Source organism: Lepidochelys kempii, chromosome 1 (genome assembly GCF_965140285.1).
Source record: "Lepidochelys kempii isolate rLepKem1 chromosome 1, rLepKem1.hap1, whole genome shotgun sequence".
In the NCBI taxonomy this organism is placed as follows: domain Eukaryota; kingdom Metazoa; phylum Chordata; order Testudines; family Cheloniidae; genus Lepidochelys; species Lepidochelys kempii.
In genome coordinates, this window is record NC_136380.1 from 219,939,339 (window position 1) to 219,964,206 (window position 24,868).

Here is a 24,868-nt window from a genome sequence, read left to right on the forward strand (position 1 = left end):
CCTGTAGTGCCCAAAAATCCTGTGGGGTTTGCTCATCAAGTGGGCTACTCCCAGTACAAGTGTAACGTGAAAGTGGGATAGGGACATGTTAAACCTGTGGTACATGGGGGCAGGAGGCAGCTGAAAGTGATGCTCAGTCCAGGCTATTGAGACCAGGGGCGCATAAGGGTGACAGCTTGAAAGTGCTGCTTAACCCAGCCCATTGAGTACAGGGACACATGAGGGGATCAGCTGGAGGGTGCTGATTGATCCGGTCCGCTCAGACTGGTTCTGTTAGTGCGTGTGTGTGTGTGTGTTCATCTCATTCTAGGGCTGGAGGAACCCAGCCCTGGGGAACCTAGGTCCTGCAGGGTAGCTCCATTGGGAAGGGGACTTGCAGAAGGGAAAAGTAGAGCTCCATATGAACTCACAAGTGACATAAGCAGTACATTGATAGAATTACAGAGCCCCACTCCCCCAGAAGAGCGTACCCCAAAGTAACAGGCACATCTGGTAACAAGATTCAGGCACTCAAACTCATAAATAAGTGTTTTGATTTCCAGAGGCACTGAGCATCCTCAGTTCCCTTTGACTTCAAAGTGGGTTTGTCTGAGTAAGGACTGAATAAAAATGGAAGGATCCGGCATAATAAAATAAATACATAATAGGTATTAATAATAATTTTACCTGATATTTTAATATTTTGCTTTTTCAGCATGTTATCAGATCTTGGCCTACAATGGATCCCCAGCTGAGCCCCTAATGTACTTCTCAATCAAACTTAGATCTTCCTTGAGCTGCTTTTTCCCCATTCAACTTTACATATTTGCAAAAATCTGTTGACTTAAGGAAGCTCCTTCTACCTACTCAGGACTTTTCCGTATCTGTCTTGAGTTACATACATTTCTAAAATCTCATGCCTATTGCTGATGCAGAAACACATCATAATTGTAGCATCATGATGGCCAAACGATTATTAAAATATTCACAGTGGATCAGATTGTTAGCTGTAAGTTGATGCTGGTTTATGCCAGCTAAGAATCTGGCCCAGTGCATGTGTTTAGAAACAGCAGACCACATTCTGGCCTTGGATTCAGGACCATTGGAGTAAATGGGAGCCATGTACATCTGAGAAGAAAATTTGACCATGAAACTGTCTGCAAAATACATAGTGTCTACAGGTGCATCCGATGAAGTGAGCTGTAGCTCACGAAAGCTTATGCTCAAATAAATTGGTTAGTCTCTATAGTATCTACAGTATTTTCATCACAGAACTGGATAGCTTCCCTTGTCTCTCCCTCCAGTCAATCCAAACCACTGCCCTGAAGATCTTTCTCCTCTCTGACTGCTCTACCGATAGCTCCTCACTCTTCAAATCTCTTTCAGCAGCTTCCTCTTCCATTTGACATCAAGTTAAAGCTTCTCATCTTCATCTTCACAGTCCTTCAGAACTCTGCCCCTTCAGTCTCTCTCACTCCAACTGGCCCTCTGACTCCCTGCACTCTTCCCAAACCTCCCTCCTTCCAGCCCTTTTTTGTGTATTTCTCCCACTCTTGGCTTCCTGTCTTTTTCCATGCCAGTCCTGAATGTTTGGAACCCTATCCTCCTTCTCACAAATCAGTCAGCCTCCCTCTTGTCTTCAATGGTATTTTTCCATTGATTTTGGTGGGAGCCTGAGCAAGCCTCTGGCCTGTCCTGTAAACACACTTCTTCCCCAAAGTATTTCAGCACTCATCTCCTAAAAATAGAATTGGTTGAAAAATGGGGAAGTTTTCAGCTGAAAATTCTGATTTTTTCCCCCCCTGGAAATACAAAAACCAAAATATTTTGATTCAGAAATGTTGCTGTTCTATCTCATGGGACTTTGTAATACATCATTACAAAGTCATGCCCCCATTATCGGCTACAGGCCAGGCTCCCTGTGCTATGATGATATCAGGATACACCTTCTTGGAGGGTGAGGCAGTGGTTCCAAGGGAGTTTTTGGCCATGGTGCAACATTAAAGATGCAGTCCAGCCAGGGAGCCCAAGCCACGGAGGAGAATGGGAACATGAGGCATCCAAACTACAGCTCCCTTGAAGCACTGTGGCAATCTTCCCTAATCAAAATATTTTGGGTTTGGGCCATTCATTTTTGGGGGGGGGGAGGGCGGCTGAAAAATCAAAATTTTCCATGGAAAGCTGACCCTTCTTGTGAAAAATGTTGTTTAGTAGAAAACCTAATTTTCCCTTGAAAAACAGTTTAGATGGAAAAATTTTGACCAGACCTACTGACAAGGCATCCCCTAGAACTCCTTTCTGGTGCCATGAAACCTCTCTGAAGCAACTAATCAAGTGCCTGACAAAAATTAATTGCATAATGGAGGAGGTCTTCTAATAACGGTGGAACAGAACTGTGCTCAGGTATGTCAGAGGGGCCTTTTGTGCAGGGTTGACTGCATGCATCAGAACTACACTGCAGGTTCCTTAGGGAACCATGTCTCCTTACATGTCTGTGAAGTACTGAACATGGATGGAGGTATACACAGATTTGCATTTCAAAACTCACTTAATCCTGTTGTGAACTCCTCTGGCGTAAGTGAACCGTTGCCATCTGCATCCAGAGTATCAAAAACTTTCTCCAGCTCCTCCAGGCTAAGAGGTAGCTCACCATGAAGTCTCTGAAATGACAAACCATGCCTCCATTACACTATTTATTATAAAAGTGGTTAGTGGAAGAGAAGAATCTGAAGAGCAAGACAAGAACAACAGTAATTTAGAATGAGAGAACTCTTAAGTTTCCTACAAAACGGAAATTCCTCTCACCCCCCCCAAAAAAAATCCATTTTGAAAAGTTTGAAATGAAACATTTCAGATTTTTCTAAATAAAACATTTTGGTGTTGACAATTCTATTAATCTTTATGTTACTATTTTATTTTTTAATTTAATTTACCTCTCTATTTTATTATTTTAAATATTATTTTTATTTTATTATTGAAATGTATTTAAATATATATTTTATATTTGTACATTATTTGCTAGGGTAATTTAATTTTTATTATAATAAACATAAAACTATTTTATATTATATTTTCTTTTTCATGGTGTCTCCTCTTTTATTTGGAAACTGAGCAAATCTGATATGGAATCAGTGAGACAAAAATGGATCAGAACAATATGAAAGTTATTTAAAAATCAGAGTGACATAATGGGATATAAATTAATCTGCAGTATATGTTACTGCAAGAGTCTGATATCACAGACGTAGAGTTGTGTTCAGGGATGAATAGATTATGGGATTCAAAAAAGTAGTAGTTAAAGAACTAGCAAGAGCAAGGCTCCCCTCATCTGAATGGGCGTGGTGGTTACCTCGCTTTAAAGGATAAACAGGGCAAGACCTGCTCTGTATATGTGGGTGGGATATTGAGAAGATTCCCATTGACTTCAGTGGAGCAACATGTGGGCTGAGGACAAGCCAGTGCCTTAAAAGACCCACTGCCATATCCAGAGTCTCTTTCCAGGCAGTTTTATTTCCCAGACATAGGTTTAAAAACCACAACCAATGAAAACAATTCCTCAGCACACCCTGGGCTATAGCTCCCAGAGGATTTTCCCTTTGCCTCTCTCAGTCTTTCCTGCTTCAGGGCCAACTGAAAGATTCTCCTATGTTCTTTTAACTGAGCACCAGCTCTCTGCGCTTTCTCCCTGGAGACCTTTTCCCCCAGATCTATGTGCTGCCCCTCCCTCCTAACTGGCCAAGCTGGGAGCACTGATTCTACCACAGGGGAACTGGACCTGCCTCATTTAAAGGGGACAGCCACTCCGTGACAAGCAGGCTCTGAGTATCTGAGCTAACACTAATGGAGAAACTGTAACTTCACAATTTGCTGGACTCTGTATTTTTTTAATTCTCAACTTTTAACCTCAGGTAGAATATAAAGTCAAAGGGAGAGACTTGATCCCACCTCAATTTTACACCAGTGAAACTGCATTGATTTCAGTGACATTACTCTAGATTTACATAATGGTTTAGTGAGAGGAGAATCAGGCCCGGTGTTTTCAAAAAGGATGTTTTTGTAATTTCATCTTTAATCCGCTTAGCTGGAAACAAAAATAAGCAAAATGCAATGCCATTTCAAGTGGTTTCATGTCACTGAGTCCTAGTGCCCTTTATATCTATTTTTAAATGAATTGGAGATTTACTCATATATAAAGCTCATCATGCATGCTAAACAGCTCCTGAAAGAGCTGTTTCATGTTGTGAAATCAAAGACAAAATTACGTTCTTCTCTTTGCAACTCAAAGAAGTTCTCTAACACCCTTCTCAGAAGCTCACAGCAAATAGAGTTACATTTCCTCTGTAAGTGTAGAACTCAGACCTGAATGGGAATAAATATCTGTTACCCTCTCTGTAGCAACAGACATTAAAGTTTGAAAATATGTGAGGGTTCTCTTGTATTAAAAATTAAATCCTACTTTCTTTTTACCATTTTAATCCATATACATAAATAAAACAAAATGGTGATCCAGGAAGATGCCTAATGGTCCAAATGTTCAAACATTTACTACCAGGAATAACACACTTACTACTGTGATTTCAATTACTTCAGTGGGACTACACAGTGTAGTAAGCACTACAACCAACAGTAAATGTTTATTCTAACATTTTTTTTAAACAAGTAACTTGAAAAAATCCATAAATACACACAACAGAAAACCTGCAACTGGCAATAACCTGAGCATTGATTTGTTTTTTCAGAATGGGTAATTCTCAATGTGTTGGGCACTTTTGACTATTACACTAAGCAGCTTTGTATGTGAAGGTATTAAATCCTCCAAAAATTGTATTTAAGACATTTCCACTGTCACTACTTTGCTACTGCTCCTAAATTCTATTTAATCCATTAGCACTGAAGTAAAAAATTAATGAATACACCCAAGGAGTGCTCTGCATGTAAAACATGACTAGCTCAGAGTGGGTTGTTGTTGTTTTCCACAACATACATGATAGAATATCCCTCTGCACATTTTCACAGCATGGTCCTGATCCTGTTCTCCATAGCATCAATGGCATTTTGCCATTGAATTCAATGGGATCAGAATTAGGCCCCTTACATTTTAAAATTATTTCCACAAAACATTGATTTAATAAGCACAATGTGAACATATCAAAATAACATAGAGTACACTTTTGTTTGCATAAGTGTATTTAGAAATATGTTCCGACTGAGTTTTTGTACCATTTTACTGGTTGGGGAAAGAGGATGAATGGCTTGGAATGGCATTTGTTGACAAAATATGTAAGAGAAAATAGATGAACTAAACACATTTCTGATTCTGCTGTAAATCAGGAGTAACCCCCAATGAAGTCAGTGGAGTTACTCCAGTTAAAGTGAAAAGGAAAATCAATTGATTTGCGTTTTATAAATTGTACATTTGCTTTGAGCTTCCATTTTACGTGTTGGTTTGTATATGGTAAAACTATTGTACTGCATCATTTCACCAATTTTGCTTTACCTGCATGTCACGCCGAGCGATGAAGCCTTTGCCCTCCACATCACAGATCTGAAAGAACTCGTGTGCTTTCCCCAACATGGCTAGTTGTTGCCCAAGGTCCTGTTCTGTCCTGCTCCACTCTGTATCTCCTAGTGGCCCAGGACTGGCACAGTCCCCTTTTATTCTGTCCGTTGTCACAGGTCTGGTCACAGAAGTATTCTGGGACGCTGCCATCCCATTTACTCCCAGACTCTGGTCCAAAACCTGTATGCTGAAGGTAAGAAAGAGCACATCAGAGCCTCTCAATGATGCTTTCCATCATCTCTTAGCAACGACCTCTTTAATTAGCCACTGAAGCCTAGGAGAAGAAAAAAGCTTTTTGAAAATGCCTACCATGATCTATTCCATTAATAGACCACACTAGAGCACACGGAAAATGGTGAACGAGGAAGGGAAAAAGATCTACGACTGAAAGGAATCTCAATACAAAATCAGCCCGTCTAATGAGCAATATAGACAACTAATTCATGTGAACAACAAGAAAATACAAAGTATGGGCAAATTAAAAAAAAGGAAAAGAACAATTTATAGTCACTACAAGTACTCACTTGGCATTCTTTCTGCTTAATTATCGACTGCCAAGACTCATAGTTTGTGTGCAGTCCCTTAAGCTTTTGGAATATGGCATATTCTTATGCAAAATAACGAAGACTGATGGAAATCGATGAGTCAGTTTTTTTAAAGGAAATAAATGGAGCTGAGAGAGAACAAGAAAATGGACATATGGAATTTTGAAATGTCTATTTAGGCTGCCCCTTACAGCATGTGTTTTCGAATATTCACTGGAACCATAAGAACAATTATACAGTCAATTTTCTTGGCATGTTTTGAGTTGATATTTTGAATAGTACCCAAGCCCTTTTCCCAGCAGCGTTTGGGAAAGTATATCTTACGCTACCCATAAGAAAATATTCTTAATCAAAAGTCTGGAGATATATGGTTTTTATCTTAATTTATTCTGAGTGGTCTGATATAAACAACATTGGATTTTCTTTTTCTTTTTCTATCTACACCAATTTAAATTATGCTACACAGAGCATCAGCGCAAAGAGAAGAGGATTTGCAAAAGACAAGATTTTTTAAAAAACTTTATGCCTATGGGCTCAGACACAGTTTGAGTTCCTTCATGTGAAGTTTCTTTCCATATTTTGGTCTCTTAAAGAGAATAGGTCTGATCACACACTGGTATAAATCAGGAGAAACTTCATTGAATTCAATGCAATTACTCCAATGTAAAACTAGCGTGAATGAGAGGGGCATCAGTTCCCTTCTTCTATTCCAGTGAAGTATAACAGTGGGCTGTACTTGGGATTGAAAGTGAAATCCAAGAAAAACTGCAGCTTCTCCATTCCACAGTGCCTGACTCCTAAGGCTATGTCTACACGGGCAATTGAGCGACAAAACTTTTGTCTTTCAGCTGTGTTAAATTCCCCTCCGCCCCGAAAGACAAAAGTTTTGCTAACGGCAAGCGCCAGTGCGAATAGCGCTTTGTTGGCAGCAAACGCCGCTCGTTGGGAGTGGAAGTTTTTTTGTCGGCAGGAGAGCCGACAAACAGCGGCTGCACAGTATGACTTTTAGCGGCACTGCTGTAGCAACACAGCCATGTCACGACAAGCTGTGTAGTGTAGATATAGCCTTAGTGGAACAGGTCAAAGAGAGCATGTAACATATATGCTTGTCAGCCTGCACTGGCTACCCGTTTAGTTCCAGTTCTGGAATATTTGTCCTGATCACTAAGGGCCAGATTTACCAAGGTATTTAGGCACCTAAAAATTGCAGATAGGTGCCTAATGGGATTTTCAAACGTGTCTAAGCAGATTGAGTGCCTAACTCATACTGGTTTCAATCTGGCCTAGGACTTAAGTGCCTAACCTATTCAGGTGCGTTTTAAAATATTTAGGCACTTGAGTACCCTTGAAAAATCTAGTTTCTAAGGCCCTTAATGGCCTATGCTGGCACAATCTTGGAAACAACTTCTCTGTTACCTGCTGGGGCAGCTTCAAACCCCCTAGGACATTAGAGCTGACAGAACCCTGCCTCAAACTCTCAGCAGCCAAAATCAATGTTTTCTACACACAAGGCTCCAGGCTATGACCCACCCTACCAAGAGAGACAGAATGAGCCTGAGTTATACCACATTCAGGACACTCCCCAAAACTAAACTTTTTCCTGAGACAGTCCCCAAGGGACAGAGTGGAAGAAGACCCAGCGAGGTTCTTCTGCAAGACAGTAACTGGTGGCTAAAACAGGGTCTGAGAGGAAGAGTTTGGTCTCACTTTGGAGAGAACTTGTTCAGTGTTCAAGCATAAAAAGAGACAAAGCTGAGACAGTGTAACATCCAGACTGTGTCTTCTCTCCACAGGGACGGTCCTCTCCCATCAAGCACTTCCTGAGAGCAGAGCTGTCTAATTTTCTAGATGTAATCACATGATAATGTCCCCTATTGGGAAACTATTTGTCATAACAGAGCTCACTTTGAGTTCAAAGAATGTAACAAAGCCTAGATATTACAGCAATAGGAGCTTTACAAATGCAGAGGTCAATTCCTGAGAATGCATATAGCCCAGGGGTGGGCAAACTTTTTGGCCTGAAATCCCCATCTGGGTGGAGAAATTGCATGCAGGGCTATGAATGTAGGGCTGGGACGGGGAGTTGGGGTGCGGGAGGGAGTGCGGGGTGTGGGAGGGGTGCGGTGTGCAAGAAGGGGCTCAGGGCAAGGGGTTGGGGTGCAGGAGGGGTGTGGTGTGCAGGAAGGGGCTCAGGACAAGGGGTTGGGGTGCAGGAGGGGTACAGTGTGCAGGAAGGGGCTCAGGGCAAGGGGTTAGGGTGCAGGAGGAGTGTAGGGTGTGGCAGGAGGCTCAAGACAGGGGGCTGGGGTGTGGGGTGCAGGCTCCAGGCCACTGCTGCTTACCTCGAGCGGCTCTGGGGTGGCAGCAGCATGCAGTGGGGCTAAGGCAGGCTCCCTGCCTGCCCTGGCCCTGCGCTGCTCCCAGAAGCGGCCAGCATGTCCGACAGTGGCTCCTGGGTGTGGGGTGGAGCAGGCGCCTCTGCCATGTGCTGCCCTTGCCTGTGGGTACCACCCCGAAGCTCCCATTGACCATGGTTCCCTGTTCCTGGCCAATGGGAGCTGTTGGGGGGCGATGCCTGCAGCCGAGGGCAGCGCATGGAGCCCTCTGCCCCTGCCTTTCCCCAGAGGCCGCAGGGACGTGGTGCCAGCCACTTTTGGGAGCGGCGCGGGGCAAGGGCAGGCAGGGAATCTGCCTTAGCCCTGCTGCACCATGGGACTGGCAATCCTGTGGGCCAGACTGAAAGCTTGATGGACCAGATCCAGCCCATGGGCCATAGTTTGCCCTCCCCTGACATAGCCTGTAAAAATGAGGTGGTATTCCTTTCAATAGTTTGTGAGCCCTCTCGCGGTGCTAACTGTCTTCTATGTTTCAGAAGTACATTAGAACCTCAGAGTTAAAAAACCAGAGTTACGAACTGACCAGACAACTACTCACCTTGTTTGGAACTGGAAGTACGCAATCAGGCAGCAGAAAAAAGCAAATACAGTACTGTGTTAAACATAAACTACTAAAAAAAATAAAGGGAAAGTTTAAAAAAAAGATTTGACAAGGTAAGGAAACTTTCAGTGCTTGTTTCATTTTTAAAAGCAGCATTTTCCTTCTGAATACTAAAGTTTCAAAGCTGTATTAAATCAATGTTCAGTTGTAAACTTTTGAAAGAACAACCATAACACTTTGTTCAGAGTTACAAACATTTCAGTGTTCCGAGCAACCTCCATCCCTGAGGTGTTCTTAACTCTGAGGTTCTACTGTAACCAGAACCCTGCCAAAGCAGCACTGTGTGTGAGTTACTCAGTCACACCTATTGTATTTGGTTAGTAAACGTGTTTATTTGGACTCCATTGTACCCGTGTGTTGTTTCTTTAAGAAGCAGAAGACACGACAACACAACACATAAAGGTAAAAGCTGCAGAAGACAAGGATCTTGCACCAGTAAGGCCTTTGGTCTTTTTGTTCTATGTTCATCCAGTGCCTAGCACAATGGGGCCCTAGCCCATGACTGGGCATTACGGTAACACTGGTACTACACTAATACCGGCACTACGTTGCCATTTTTGGCATTATGGTAATACAAATAATAAATAATAATAATACCGAGAGGCAAGATTACACAAAGGGCCACTGATAAATGAGCAGAGGGAGTGGGGAGTAGAGAAAACCAAGGCTCATAGGGTATATTGTAGAAGTCCAGGGAGGGGTTTTTTTTAACTTGATCCTGAAATGGACTGGTAGAGTTGTTGGAAGAGTGATGCGGTTCTGTTTCCTTCTGTGAGAAGGAAGGCAGCGGAGTTTTGCACACGCTGAAGTCTGAAGACCTAGGATTTGGAGAAGTGATAGTGAAGGGAGCTGCAATCGCCAAGAAATGAAAATGTAATAGTATATCATGTATAGACTCTGGCCCTGATTGGCCTCTCACACTGATTTTACACTGCTGAAACTCCATGGGCTTTAATGGAGCTATTCTGGATTTATGCCAGTGTAAGAGAGATCAAATTTAGGTCTGCTGGGTTCAAATTCTCCTCTCGGTAACCTTGATGTAGATCGGATGTAACGCCACAAAAGTAAGTAGAGCTACACTTGTGTAAAACTGGTCTAAATGAGATCCCAGTCAGGTCCATGGGATATAGATCTAAACAAACTGTCCTTGACTATGAACTGTAATGATTTCTCAGAGCCACAATTGCAGAAATAGTCCAAGCTGAGCACCACAGCAAAAAGCTTCAATTCCTGTGGTTTTTATAATGTTCTTTAGACTCATTCTAAAAGGAGAATACTTTAATAAAGCTTAATCGTCAATGGTATGTGAAGCAATAGAAATATGGGCACAGGTAAAGCACTGATGCAATAAAAAGATGCCATTCATTGTTTAATAATAATATTTACCTTTTGGCACAGGAGAACTGATGATTTAAAAACACTCCACCTTACTTTCAAAATATGCCTGCACCATAAAACAAAATGATTTGCATCACTGGAGCCCCACCTTCCACAACTATCATGTACACTAGCTATGTAGCAAGCGAAAGTCACGTGGCTTCTCCAAGCCAGCCAGCAGAAAATGAAATTAGAGGCTGCATTAAATCCCGTGATATATAGAGCTGCCTTCACATCTGGTCCTGTTCATCTGAATTCCTATAGTTTGCTGATACCTTGCAAACACCGATACAAGCCAAGATGAAAAATTGTAGTTTGCTGCATGCTATTGGATGGATAATTTAATTAGTCCAAGGTCACTTCTAAATAATAAAAATGGGTCCATCCAAGCATCCATCCGTTAAAGAAAACTAATTGGCTACTTACAAATTCAGGTTGTCTCCCTCCCTGACTTCAATAGTTCAGCACAGACCTGACTTTCCACTCCAACCCTGCAGCAAATGTGGAGCTACATATAAACGGGTACAACATCAACTGGTGTAAATATCATCAGCTGGCTTAGCTCCATTGAATACACCGACTGAGGTTTCTCACAAGCTGCTGAATCCTGAGACATTTAGGGACTAGTTTTCAAAAGTGCTGAACACCCAGAGCTGAAATCCATAGTGTTTAAGGCCAGAAGGGATCATTTAGTCTGACCTCATGCATAATGCAGGCCCAAGAATTTCACAGTATTCCTAAATCTAAGCATTCAAAAATCACGAGGCTGCCTCAGAAATCATGGGATTTTTAAAAATAATAAATGCAGAGTTCTTTTTACTTATTGGCCTTCTGGTTTCTGAGTCTTTATGGTTCACACGGGTCACACTTTAAAGTTTTTTCTCTGAAACTAGGATGCCTAAACCCCACTTTTTTTTTTAAATGAAAGCTGAGTTTCTCATGTAATCTCTTCATTACAGCAGGTAGTGCTCAAAAAAACCCTTCCCGATGTCGCAAGACGTGTAATAAAATTGTAAGAGCTGGCAACGCTGCTTTCATTCACACAAGCTGATAACTCCTGTTTTAGTTTGAGTGTATCTTTTAGAACAATATCCAATCTTAATTTAGTTTTCACTGATCTCACTGCAATTCATGGGAGTTGTGGGTGCACAGTATCTCTGAACAAATAAGGCCAGGAACTCTAAAGCTGTGATGCTCAGACCTCCGCAGTTCAGAAGCCAAATCATTACCCAAAAATAGCCACACTAGTATGAATCCTTTGTTTCATTTACTACAGTACTATATATTCATATTTAAACAGTAAGACAGGAGAAATATTTAGTGTGTATATATGTATACTATTCTCACAGCAAAATGATTGACCAAGAATTATTATTTTATCAGTTACAATTGGCTAATAACAGAGTAAAAACATCCAAATTGGTTAATAACTTAGATTGGTTAATAATTAAATCACACAGTGTTTTAATGCCATGTGCTGCAGAGAACCTCAGGAGACACATTAAAGAGCCACTTGTGTGAGCCTCAGTCTGTATCACTGATCTAAAGGATTCACTTAGAATATAAACAACCTGAATAGCAAAAAAACAGATTTTTTTCTTTATTTCCCTCTCTCAATACTATGCCTCTATTACAGAGATTAAGCAACATATCCCCCTTATATCGTAACATATAAAGTGTTGAATATGCCAGATCAGCAGACTGGGAGACCAATATCTTCTGTTTACGCACGGGATATGTATGGCATGGAGAGCATCAGTGCTAGTTTCTGATACTGCTCACCAATATGCTTCGTCCCTGGCATGGAGGGTAACCATCTCTAGGGCTGTCAAGGTTCCTTCCCCACCCTGAACTCTAGGGTACAGATGTGGGGACCCGCATGAAAGACCCCCTAAGCTTATTTCTACCAGCTTAGGTTAAAACTTCCCCAAGGCACAAAGTCTTTGCCCTTGGATTAGGTAAAACGCTGCCATCACCAAGTGTTTTAGACAAAGAACAGGGAAAGGACCACTTGGAGTTCCTATTTCCCCAAAATATTCCCCCCAAGCCCTTACACCCCCTTTCCTTTAAAATAAACAAGATGAGCACAAACCCCTTGGATTTTTAAGACCCAAAAAACCCAGTCAGATTCTTAAAAATCAGAACTTTATTAGAAGAACAAAAAAAAGATAAGAGAACAACTCTGTAAAATCAGACTGGAAAATAATCTTACAGGCAGTCAGAGTCAAAGCATAGAGATTCCCTCTAGGCAAAACCTTAAGTTACAAAAAGACACAAAAACAGGAATACACATTCCCTCCAGCACAGCGAATTTACAAGCCAAAACAAAGAAAACCGAATGCATTTTCTAGCTAGATTACTTATTAACTTTACAGGAGTTGAAGGGCTTGTATCCTTGATCTGTTCCAAGAGACAAAGGTATCACACAGACAGACAAAAACCTTTCCCCCCCCCCTCCAGATTTGAAAGTATCTTGTCCCCTCATTAGTCATTTTGGGTCAGGTGCCAGCGAGATTACCTTAGCTTCTTAACCCTTTACAGGTGAAAGGGTTTTGCCTCTGGCCAGGAGGGATTTTATAGCACTGTATACAGAAAGGTGGTTACCCTTCCCTTTATATTTATGACAAGGGCTATGTGTGCATTGAAATCACAGGATGTGATTGAAGCTTAAGTATATGTATCCGAGATAGCCAGGGTGCTGTAGCACAGAAGTTGTGGCAATGCATACTTCAGCGCCCATGAGTAAATACCCAGGACTCTGGGTGGTTTGTACAGAAGTATAGGAATGAAAGGGTAGTTCAGTCTCCATGACCCTTTAATGCGTGGCTTTTCCATTGAGAGAGCTAACAAGCGTGCTAGCCGTGGTGGTAGTTTATGGGTTGTGATTATATGCCCACGGAGAGCAAAACCAAGAACCACCCAACTCATTTCAAACATGCCACCAAAGAGCCATCAGATGGAAATGACTGTCAGCCACTACTTGCAACTAGGTTTGTTTTTATAAATGCTGGTGCACTAACCGTGGTGACATTATCAGGTAAAGCATTATTCCTTTCATTAACATCTTTTCAAAACAGAAAATGTTCTTTCAAAGACATAAAGCCAGTGATCACAAGGAACACCATGCAAATAGGGCCAGAAGATCAAGACAACAGCAGAGCAGACTTCCAAGCAAAGTGAAGCCAATATCCAGCTGTCTTAATTTAATTTCAGACTGTGTTTATGTTTCACTGTGCCAAACTGTGAAGGCGAATGTGAATCCTCAGAATGTGGTGTCACATTAGTGAAAGATATAACATTCAGTTTATCCCTTGACTGGAATAGACTGGATCACATTGATCAGTACGGTATGTTACTGAAACTTTGCTTTAGTAATAGATTATCTCTGATTTAAACAGTTATTAGCAAAGATTTAGATAAAGTAGAAGACTTCAAAAAAAACTTTTAAATTATTTCCATACTGATTTCAGAATGATTTGACATACTGGGTGATCTTCAGCTGATGAAAATTGGCATAGCTCCATGGACTAGACCTGGATGAATGAAATGCCAATTATTTTTCAAGAAAAATTGTGAACACTTGTTTTTTTCCCAAAGGTTTCCACAGATTTTTTGAAGTTTTTAACGAAATCCAGGAACCAACAAATTTTAGGTGTTTGAAAATTAAAAAATGATGTTTCAGTTTTTTTAAATTCAAAATGGTTTTAGTTTTTATTTTTTCATTGAAAAAACTGAAAAAAATTCCACCTAAAGAAAGTTTTCATGAAAATTAATTTTTCATTTTGGTCAAAATCCATTTTAATAATAAAAATTTTCAATGAAATGTATCTGCCTGCCCTATCATAGACTTCAGTGGAGCTAAGCCAATTTACTACATCTGTGGCGCTGATCCATGGACATTAATTGTGTCAGTCTGTGACCTGTTACAAGCATTTCTCAGGTTATTTGGTACTTCAACTGTAAGTACTGAGATATTTCACTCTTCGGTTTCCTTATGTTTGGAGTAGCTGCAATAAAGAGCCTGATTCTCCATACTTTTGCTCTTGGAAGTGATCTTTCTCATGCAAGTCACCCCACTGAAGTAAGTGGAACAGATTATACTAGAAAGGACTACATGAGTGAGGATTAGACCTCTAAGGGTATGTCTACAATGAAATGTAAGCCCAGGGTTAGTAGAACTTGAGGTATCAGACCCTGGGTTTGTTAACCTAGGGCTTGAACGTCTACACTTACGTATAAGCCCAGGTTAAGAATTTTTGAAACCTGTGTCCCAGCCTGGGGCTCCAGTATCTGTACTGCATTATACCAATCCAGGTCCAAACCCCCCATAACCCAGACTTCCTAGCACCTTCCCAAAATGTGACTGCTCTAGCCCTTTGTTTGTGGTGCACTGTGGGAAAACTTGACTGTCCACCAAACTTGACTGTCCAGAGGACAAAGAAAGTCCACCCATGGGGCTGTGGAATACTTCTGGCAGACTCCCAGAGCGTAAGTGTGGTAGGGCTATGTCTATACTGCAAAGCAATAGGGCTTGTAACCTTGGGTCCCTAGCTTGACTCAGGCTCGGCCCCTCTAACCCTGTGAAGACCCTGGGACCCTGGGTCCAAGCCCTGGGTTAGAGCAACTCATGTCTAGACAGAAGAGGGGTTAGGATAGAGCCTGAGTTTTAACCCTGGGTTTACACTGCAGTGTATACATACCCTAGGATACGTTTACAATGCTGCTGGGAGTGCACTTCCCAGCACAGAAAGACAGACAGACACTGCTGGCTTTGCTCAAGCTACTGTGCTAAAAATAGCACTGTAGCTGGGGGTAGCACACGTTGTAGCAGAGGTACTGGGCTGAGTACGTACCTGTGGTCTGGATGGGTTTGTACTCAGGTGGCCAGTCTGAGCCGCCACCCTTGCTACCCACCTGCTACACGGCTACTTTTAAGGACTAGCTTAAATACAGCTAGTGTGTGTGTGTGTGTGTGCTTAAGCTGGGAAGCGTGCGCCCAGCTGAGTGTAGATTAGGATTGCCAACCCTCCAGGATCGTCCTGGAGTCTCCAGAAATTAAAGATTAATTAAAGATTATGTCATGTGATGAAACCTCGAGGAATGGGGCCAACCGAAATTGGCAAACCTAGGGTAGATTATATCCTCCATTTGTTACAGTTGTTTTCTTTTTATACAATACACCATGTATCTTTACTGTCATCTTCATGCAGGAATATGAGGTATAAAAAAACCCTCAACACAGTTTGTTCTGTGTGGCTTGGCTATTCCAAACAAAGCATGGGAAATGTATACACACAGATCCACTTATCTGTATTTGATTAGCAGGTTGTGTGTGCTTCTGGTTCCTGGTCATACCTGCAGAAACATATCCTGGTATCACAAGGAACTAGTAATGTATCACTATGGATTTTGAATGGGCAGTTAATTCGTCACTGTTTGCAAGTGGAAATATAATTCTAAATTCCCTCTCCATGAGATAACTGGTCAAAGGCCATAAACTAGTTCTGGAGGAGGGTCCACAAAATGCCCTTTGCTATTCCCCTCTATGCTCCACAGGTTCCATAGCAGGCTGACCTGTGAATGAAGAGAATGGGACAAGGCCCAGTTCACCTCACTGCTACTTCTGGGGACCAGAATTGAATACATCTTCCTGCCCTGGGAAAGGAGGAGGGGGATTATTTACATGCTCTAGGGAAGAGGCACATTTGCTCTGGCCTGCACATGTGTTAAAGTGTATTGGTTTATATGCCTGGAGCTTATCCATTCTCACCCTGGATTAGATAAGAGTTGCTATCATGACTAGCTGCATAGGGGAATGCTTGCTGACCCTTCTGCAGTGTCTACAATGGGGTAAGATCCACGACAGCAGTGCAGCCCCACACCAGATTTACCCAGTGTGGTGGCTTGATGGAATAACCTGGGCCTATGTAATGAAATAAAATACATGCCCACTCTTTAATGATGACTGCATATTTACTCCCCGTGCCTGGAAAGACTCTGAACAAGCCACTGATGTGCAGGAAAAACATAACGTTAATTTCAGTCTAATCACAGTGTGGGCTCTCTCGCTAAATGATGTCAGTGTTTGCAAAACTGAAAGACAGTAGAAAATGAGTTAAGAAACCAATATATAAGTTTTTTTTTAAAAAAAGTACTGGTAGGGGAAAGACTGAAATATAAGGATAATATATAGATATTGCTCTGCTGAATGTCCCTTTTTAAATGCAATTCCATAAAGTAGTTTGATTCTTCTATAACATTAGTTTTATACCTGTGTAATTTCATTGACTTCACTGCAGTTACTCCTTATTTGCATGAGCATAAGCAACAGTAGAATCAGGACCAATATTAATGCATTTTACAACAGTACTTTTTGCCATTCTCTGTTTCCTTTGAATACATGGGGCAGAATCCTTTCCCTCACCCCCATCAAAGTCCTACTGACTTCAGTGGGGCCAGGATTTCAGTCTGATATAGTCATGGCCGTGACAAGGTGGAAAATACCTTAAGTCTTTTGGTTCATCTCCCTCCACTTAGTGCAGGATTATTGACGGTCATAATTTTGCAAAAATAAAAGTTACTTCCTTCTCCGTGACTATGAGACACGCTTATCAGGCATGTCAGCATATGGTGTTATTCATAGAACTGACAAGTAAATATCACTCCACCTTTCGGTCAGACAGATCAAGACAACCGCTTAAATTAACTCTTAGCAGAGCTTTTGCCATATTCTCTTTTACATTCTATTAGGTCTATTATCATAATTAAGATCTAACTTATTTTTACCAGAGCTTTGTCAAAAAAAAAAAAAAGAGAGAGAATAAAGTGAATGTAGTCCTAAAGATGGTACCAGACTGACAGCCCGGGAGACTAACTGCTTCTGTTTGTCAAAGGAACAAGTGTAACATGTGCAACAGCAGGATTAACATGTCCTCTTTCCTAATATGATTGATCCCTGAGCTGAAGAGATGTCCTCTTGGACTGAAAAGGGAGTTTAGTCACAACAGACCATTAAAGCCTTATATCCAGATTTTCACAAGAGCTCAGCACCCATTTAGGTACCAAGCTGAATTGGCCAGCTGTTTAAACGTGCTCAGCTCCTACTGAGAACAATGAATCTGTTGCCATGCACTTTTGAAAAGCTGGTGACTGAAGTTCAGTGGCTTAATGGGGGCCGACCAATTCTGAAAACCTGGACCCTTGTCTCTGAAGAAGCTGATAGCAGGGTTACTATCATGGGTTGGTGGCTTTCTTGGGTGATGTTGACTCCTGACCACTAGGAAATGGACTGGGACTGCTAGCTGTAAGTAGTTAAGAAACACTCAATTACTCAATCTAAACCCTTATTCATATTGCAGCTGCCACTGAATATTGTGCTGCCCGGTGTAGGTGGCTACTAGCAAGCATGTATTTTGATCAATGGGCAATCACAGATCTTGTTGTCGAGCATGCTATCCACCTTTCATTCAGGCTAAATGGAAGACGCAATTAAGCTCCTTTATGGAATAAAACAGCTGAAGTAATAGAAGCCACCCAAGGCACTGGGACATTTGGGAAGGCCCAAGCAAGAACTAGCTCAGGGAGAATAAGAGAGGTTTCCCTGATTGCAAATGCAGGGGCTGGGGCATTGATTGGTGTGTCTGGGTGTGTCAGAAACAGGAAGTGACCAGAAAGCCAGGAGAAAGAAAGAGAAGTACTGGTGACTGTAGCCCTGGAAGCCAAAAGAAAGAGCTTCTTTTGGGGCACAAAACTGGCTGGAATGCAGCCGAGGACTTTGAAACAAAGAAACCACCTCCTGTTTGTTTCTACTGTTTAGGGGAAACAGGACTTTTCTGTACATCTTTGTAAGTAAGCAGGATTGCACCCAAGAAAGACTTGACTCGTTATCAATTTCCCCTCAATATGGAAACAACCCAGCAAGGCCCCCTAAACTGCCCAAGGGGCAACAACATCTATCAGATGGTAACAATATTAATTCACTACCAATCTGGACCATATTCAAATGAATAACCTTGTGGTGAAAGTCTGCATATCCTAGTACCAGTTCCTAAAATACCCAGTCCTCATCACTCAATATCTTTTAAGTTTATCTAACATATAGTTTGCATTTTCTTGTCTGATACAGAAGTCTGTAATACATTTATAGCAGCTCAGCACTTCTTGGCACGCGAGTTCATTAAACATGGTTACAGTTTTATTCTGGAAAATGATCAATAGAGGTATTCCCAAGTGTCAGAGTTCAGCAATGCGTGCATCTTCACATCTTTTCCTGAGGAAGTGCTAATGATCAAGATGTTTCTAAAAAAAAATCAAAAAATTTTGCTTACTGTATATAATTCTTCACTTCATTTTCAGGCCTCTGTCTCTGATCTTGTTTATCAACATTGCCTTGTTTGGGTGTTTAAATATCATGAAAGAATTTTTGGTCACAATTTTCCATTAAAATGACATTGGAGACGGGCAGAAGATGAAAAATTATTCACACCTGGAAAAAAACCTTATAATGAGAATAGAAAACATTAATTTAGCTGACTAGTTACTGGAATGGGGAAGTTGCATCACACGTGTCCATGTGCCATCAGATACACATGAGAGGGCAAATCATTTACTTCTTTATAAAACTGAGTGAAAATGAAGAAAGATTCTAAATAATAGCCCAAGAGGATTTCAGATAGTGGGCCATGAATAAGTATCTGGGATTGCAGGTGTGGGATTCAGTTAGGGTGGAGAAGTGAAGTTGCTTGACCAGGAGGATGGCAAAAATGAAGGAAGAAAGAATGATTTACAGTGGAGAAACTCTGTGAAGATATGGGATTTTCTCCAGAGGTGCCCAACACCACATGAAGTGAAGTTAGAGTAGGTGGGACAGACTTTATGGTGGGACACAGGGCTGAAGAATATTCTGACAGTGGAAAGAGTGGACTGGAGTGAACTGACAACCAGGTCTATGGAGTAGACAGCAGGACAAAGAGCGGTGGGAGTGACAGATAAGTCGTGGACATTGATCTGAGATTGTAGGAGCACTGGGTGGAGGGCCAGAGGGCAGTTGGGTGATGGTGAAGGAGAGGTACCGGTGGCCAAAAAGAGAACTCAGCTGAGAGATCAGAGAGGAAACAGTGTTTAATAAAGAAGAGGACAAGTGAGAGGCCATTTTAGCAAGTGGGAGAATTGATCTGGGGCTGAATTTCAAACAAGGCAGTGATAGGGAGGTGATGGGAGACTGAAAGATTAGGCAAGATAGCAATGTGGCATCTGAGACCACACTGAAAATGGAGGGTGGTTCTGAATAGAGCAACAGGGGCAGACAGGTGTCAAAACCAAAAAGGAAGGTGGATGCAGGGGAATCAGAAAAGTGGTGGTTAATGGCTACTTGATGCGGAAGAGAGGAATAGAGTTGGATGGAGAAGTAATGAGGGAAGAGAGTAATGGAGAGAGAGTAATTGGAATCAGCATGAGCAGGAGACGATAGCTTACAAAAACCTGGGGCATGCCTGTCATGGAAGTAAAGTAGTGTTTTCAAAATGTCATCCAGGGGGATTGTTCTGGGTGATGTACAATCTGGCCAGGACTGGCTGAGGTTGCCTGGAAACATAGTCAAATATTAATCACTGTGATGAGTTTTCTAACTTCTTTGTGGATAAAATTAATCAGATTTGTCCTGGAATGGCTGTTTCCAAGGGGGCAGATCTGTGTCTAGAGATAGCCTTGTCATCTCTAGCTGAGTTTCAACCGGTTTTTCCTCACACTGGACCTATGTACTGAGGGACCTTCCAGTTGCTACCATGAGTGGGACTCATGCCCTTCATAGCTGTTAAATCAAGCAGTATGGCACTGGGTCTGTTGTTGGATGAAACCACTAGCAGCTCCTGAGGGCAGGGCAGGGTGTGAGCTTCCCTAGTGACTTATAGACCCTTCTTCTTAAGGTGGTGCGAGGCCCTTCAAGAAGAATTCCGCATTCATTCATCCTGCCATCTTTTTTTTGCCACACCTACATGCCAATCTTGATGAGGTCCTTCTCCATTAACATGATGTAAAAAGGTCCCTAGGGCTTTGCAAGGAATTGACTGAAGCCTTTAAGAAGTACACCCATATCTTGTCCCCTTTTCACACCAACACACTAGGTTGTGTTGTCTCCAACAGAACCTTGTCTGACCGCATGCTCCACTGCAACCACCTGGCACGCATGCAAATTGGAGGGCACATTAAGTTCTTGAGATTCTGGAGCCAGCCTCTGATATATTTCAGTTCATGAAGCAGCCACATGGCGTTCTCTGCTTCTCTTTACAAGGCGTTATAAGATGAATTCTTCCTGAAAACAGGACCTAAGAGTTTAGCTTATTATCGGTGTTATGAAATTGGATGTCCCTGGTTATGTCTGTTATTCAGGTTTAACTAGGCTGCTTTTACAATCAAAACAAAATTTTAAAAAAGGTCAGATGTCCCCAACCACTGTGCAGTGCCAGGGAAAAAGCTACACTGGGACCACATGGAGGGGAAGACTGGCTAAGCAGCATGTTCTTCACTCCTCTATGTAGCTACCAGTCCTCCACTCAGCAAAATGTAAGAGAAAATGTCAGTGGGGCCAGAGTGGGAGGGCGAAGAGCCGGAGAAAACCCTCAGCAAGTTGCTCGCTCACCTTGCAAACTGAAAATAAGCCACAAGAAAAGTCTGCAGATAGTGCTGCATTGTGCATTAAGTCCTGCTCTTTCCTATGATTCTCCACCCCAGAGCCACAAAAGGAGAGGACTCTGCCCAAGACCAGTATACTTCTTTCACTGGTGACTAAAGTCAGTAGTGAACCCAGACATGAAAGACTAGTGAATGACCATTATTCCATCACCAACGAATATCACTACCTATTCAGTTACCAGCAATTTGCATATATTATTACCAAGATTGTAAGGTCTTTCAGGCAGGGCTGCTTTGTATGATGCCTTGCTCTTAAAATGTTGACGTAAGGGTGATTTTTTTTATTTGCTTAGTTTTTTGCTTTGATCCTAAGCTGTTTTTGGAAGGTAGACATTTAATTTACACCCTTTAACTAGCCTGCAGTTAAAAAATAGCAAGGCAAGTCCCCAATAACCCAAACCTCCCATTATCTGAGGTTTTGGACATCTCCTGAGACCTTTGAATAGCTGGAGTTTACCTGTATTGTAGAACATAATAATTTAATCTACTTCAAATGGGACAAGCCCCATTATTAAAGCGAAAGTAATGCACGGTCTACTGATATAGATGATAACATTGTTAACCACAAAAAAAATTATGTTAAACTCATCAAAAAGATGAAAGTATGTCTTTAGATGAAAGACCCACTGAAGATTAAAAATACTGACAAGGACAGTTACAGAGGGGTCAGATCACTGACTGGACTGAGAAATTATATAAACTTCATTTTAAGCAGCCAAATTCCTATTGATGTTGCAGTGAGAAACATGTCATATTTTGATGGTAAATGGGGTCTTCCTGTATCTTGACTCTACAATCAGAAAAACATTCAAAATTACTATCTGCTCCGTTCAAAAGACTGAGGCAACCAGAAGGGAAGCTGACTTTAGGACAGTGCCATACCAGTGATACAGGAGTGCAACTCTGGCCCCAAAATGTTAAGGGGACTAGACAAATACCTTTTTGCAAGCATCAGTGTTAGCACTGCTGTTGGGTACATTGGGTACTCTGCCGGTCAGCCACTATACTGACCACAGTAAACAGCCTGTAATCTAAGTTAATGTCTCATCCATGAGTAGAAGGTGCACAGAGAAAAACAGCTACACAATCCTAAAACTAAATCAGCAAAGAAAGGCACAGAATAGTGATTTCACTAGGACCATATTTATCTGGATCTTAGCATGACAGAAACATTTGGCTCATAAATAAAACCCATTAAATAACAATATTAGTTACAGTGCTGTTGGTACAGACACTTGTAAAACACCCTTTATCCAGAAAGCGCCAAAAAGCATTTTGCAGACCATTATAATGCTATTTTGCTCTTACATGGCGTTTTCCATCCAAGTATCTCACATAACTTTTCAACAGTATTAGTATCACTGTTTTACAGCCAGGAAAGGTGGAGCACAGACAGGTTAATTGAGTCGCCCACATGCATCCGATGAAGTGAGCTGTAGCTCACGAAAGCTTATGCTCAAATAAATTGGTTAGTCTCTAAGGTGCCACAAGTCCTCCTGTTCTTTTTGCACATTTTTATGGTGAATCAGCGGCAAAGCCAAGAACAGAATGAAGTCTGCCAGTCCTCCTCTAAACACTAGATAGTATTGCCTCATAATATGAAAGTCAGACAGCACTGTCTGGTGATTAGAGTCCTGACTAGGAAACATATGTGTATGCACATACACACATAGAGAGAGATATGTACACACACACACACACACACACACACAGTGAAATCGATGGACACACACACACACAGAGTGGTTAAGTAGATTGAAACAGCGTGCTGAACTCTCATCACAACAGCCAAGGAACAGGGAGTTTGGGAGAAACATTTTCCCCTCCTGTCAGGGGTGAACAGGAAACTCTTCCTCTACTTCTAGCACCCTCCCTTCCCCCCCCAACACGCAGACTAGACACACACAATTTAAACCCTGAGCAGGTGTTTTATACGTGTGTGCACGCACACAAACGCAGACACAGTTCTCTGATATAGTAGTCTCCTGGATGACACACAGCCCCTGTTTAACACTCTCTCATCCTTAGCCCCTAGCAGAATCTTTTGATGCCAGGCCAGCCAGCTGCCAGGCCCCCTTGCAGTGGTGCCATCCTTCACAGGGCAGTGCCTAAACAACACTGCTGTCTAAAAAGACAGTCCCCACAGAATTCAGTCACCACCGGAAGCATGCTGGCTGCTGCATTGCAACACACTGAGAAGAGAGGAAGAGGAGCTACTTATTGAGACACTGCACCCTTCCTTGAACACTTGTTTAAGTTGTTACCTGGTATTTATTTCTGCAAACAACTTTGTTCCAGGGGATGTTTCCTCTGCAGTCCCCCTGGCTACTTTCACCCAGCAGCTGGTCCGCTGTTACTTCTCCTCGGCCTGTGTCCACAGATGCCCATGCAAAGAGGCCGTGCAGGTCCCAAATGGCCTTTCCCACCCAGCTGTAGCTGAAGAGAGAGGAAGAGAGCAGACAGCTCAACACATCTCAGACTTTGCTGAGGCATCTGTGGCATAATCAGGTGGAAAGGAGAACACAGTGAAGTCAGGGGGCGGGACTGGAGCACGTCTAACCCGTTCTACCTCTTCTTCCTCACGGCACCCACACCCAGACCTCCCTTTAGCGTGTGTGGTTTTGCAGCAGGGTTGGTTTCATTTTATGCACTGCTCTTCAGCGCTCCAGCATGAGACAGCTCTGTCAAGCCACAACAACTTGAAGGAGGGAGCAAAATCCCCCATCCTAAGGGGGAGCCACCAAAAGAAACCCTCAAGCCAATATTCATTGCCTTCCCTCTCAAACCCTTCCCTGAGGGGATTCCCTTCAGGTATTTTTAGGTCTTGGGGGGTGGGGAGGGCAGTGTTTTATTAGACTATTATATTACCCTTGTAGTTATTTTATTGTCCAGCCCTCAGGCCCTATGGCAGGGTGAGGTGGGGTTTGGACAATTAAAATCAGTATTTAGTTATTCAGGTTTAATCCAACACTGGCAATATCCCCAGTGCTGTCTGCAGGTGCTGTCTGCAGTGGCTTCTTTTGAGCAAGGCGCGAGAGTACCCGCACTTCTGAAGGGAGCACAGCCATTTCTGAGGGTCTCAGCCAAGCAAGAAGAAAACAATGCAGACTGGAAAGGGTAAAGCTAAGGTTAATGGAAGCTGGGCTGTGTGAACCAGCGGGGCGGGGAGGGAGGGGGTTTCAAACAATTCCTGGGAAGCTGGACCCAGGCCTGTCAGAGGCCCATAAAGAGCCTCTCCTGTCTTTTTTCCCCCACTCTCTCACTCTTTGCTTCTATGGTGGGACTCTAGCCTTCTCTGTTTAGTGCCCCAAATGTTATATTTTGGGGTCTGGTGTGTAGGGGGCCCTATTCAGAGCCCCAGACGACGTACTCTGGGCTGTTTAGTGCCCCAAATGTTGTATTCGGTGCCCTGTTTAGGGTCTCAAATGGACGATTCAGGGCCCCATTTAGTTCTCCAAAAGGTGTATGCAGGGGCCCCTTTAATGTCCCTATTTAGTGGCCTGCTTAGTGCTGAAGGGTGTATTCAGGGCCCTGCTTACTGCTTTATAGATATCATTGTAACCCTTCTGCCAGGTGGGGCCGGCAGCAACCAGGGCCGGGTTCAATAGCTAGGGTTCAATTCAGCAATACAACAAAGAACCAGCTCAAGCCCCCACCCAGTAACCTGGGAACATTACACACCACCCTGGGGTGCCTCTGAGAGGCAAGACTTCCCCACTCA

The 24,868-nt window shown here is 42.4% G+C and overlaps 1 protein-coding gene across 1 annotated transcript in view; it reads right to left on the reverse strand.

The window, feature by feature from the left end:
• CRACR2A (calcium release activated channel regulator 2A) overlaps positions 1-23,638 on the reverse strand; it is an 89,092-nt gene extending 65,454 nt beyond the window's left edge. The window contains exons 1-3 of the mRNA XM_073314558.2: positions 23,412-23,638; positions 5,477-5,726; positions 2,528-2,639 (exon numbers count right to left, since the gene is read on the reverse strand). Of these exons, the coding sequence (XP_073170659.2) occupies positions 2,528-2,639; positions 5,477-5,689 (325 nt within the window). The 5' untranslated portion in view covers positions 5,690-5,726; positions 23,412-23,638. The remainder of the gene's footprint in view (positions 1-2,527; positions 2,640-5,476; positions 5,727-23,411) is intronic.
• Between the last annotated feature and the right edge of the window lie 1,230 nt (positions 23,639-24,868).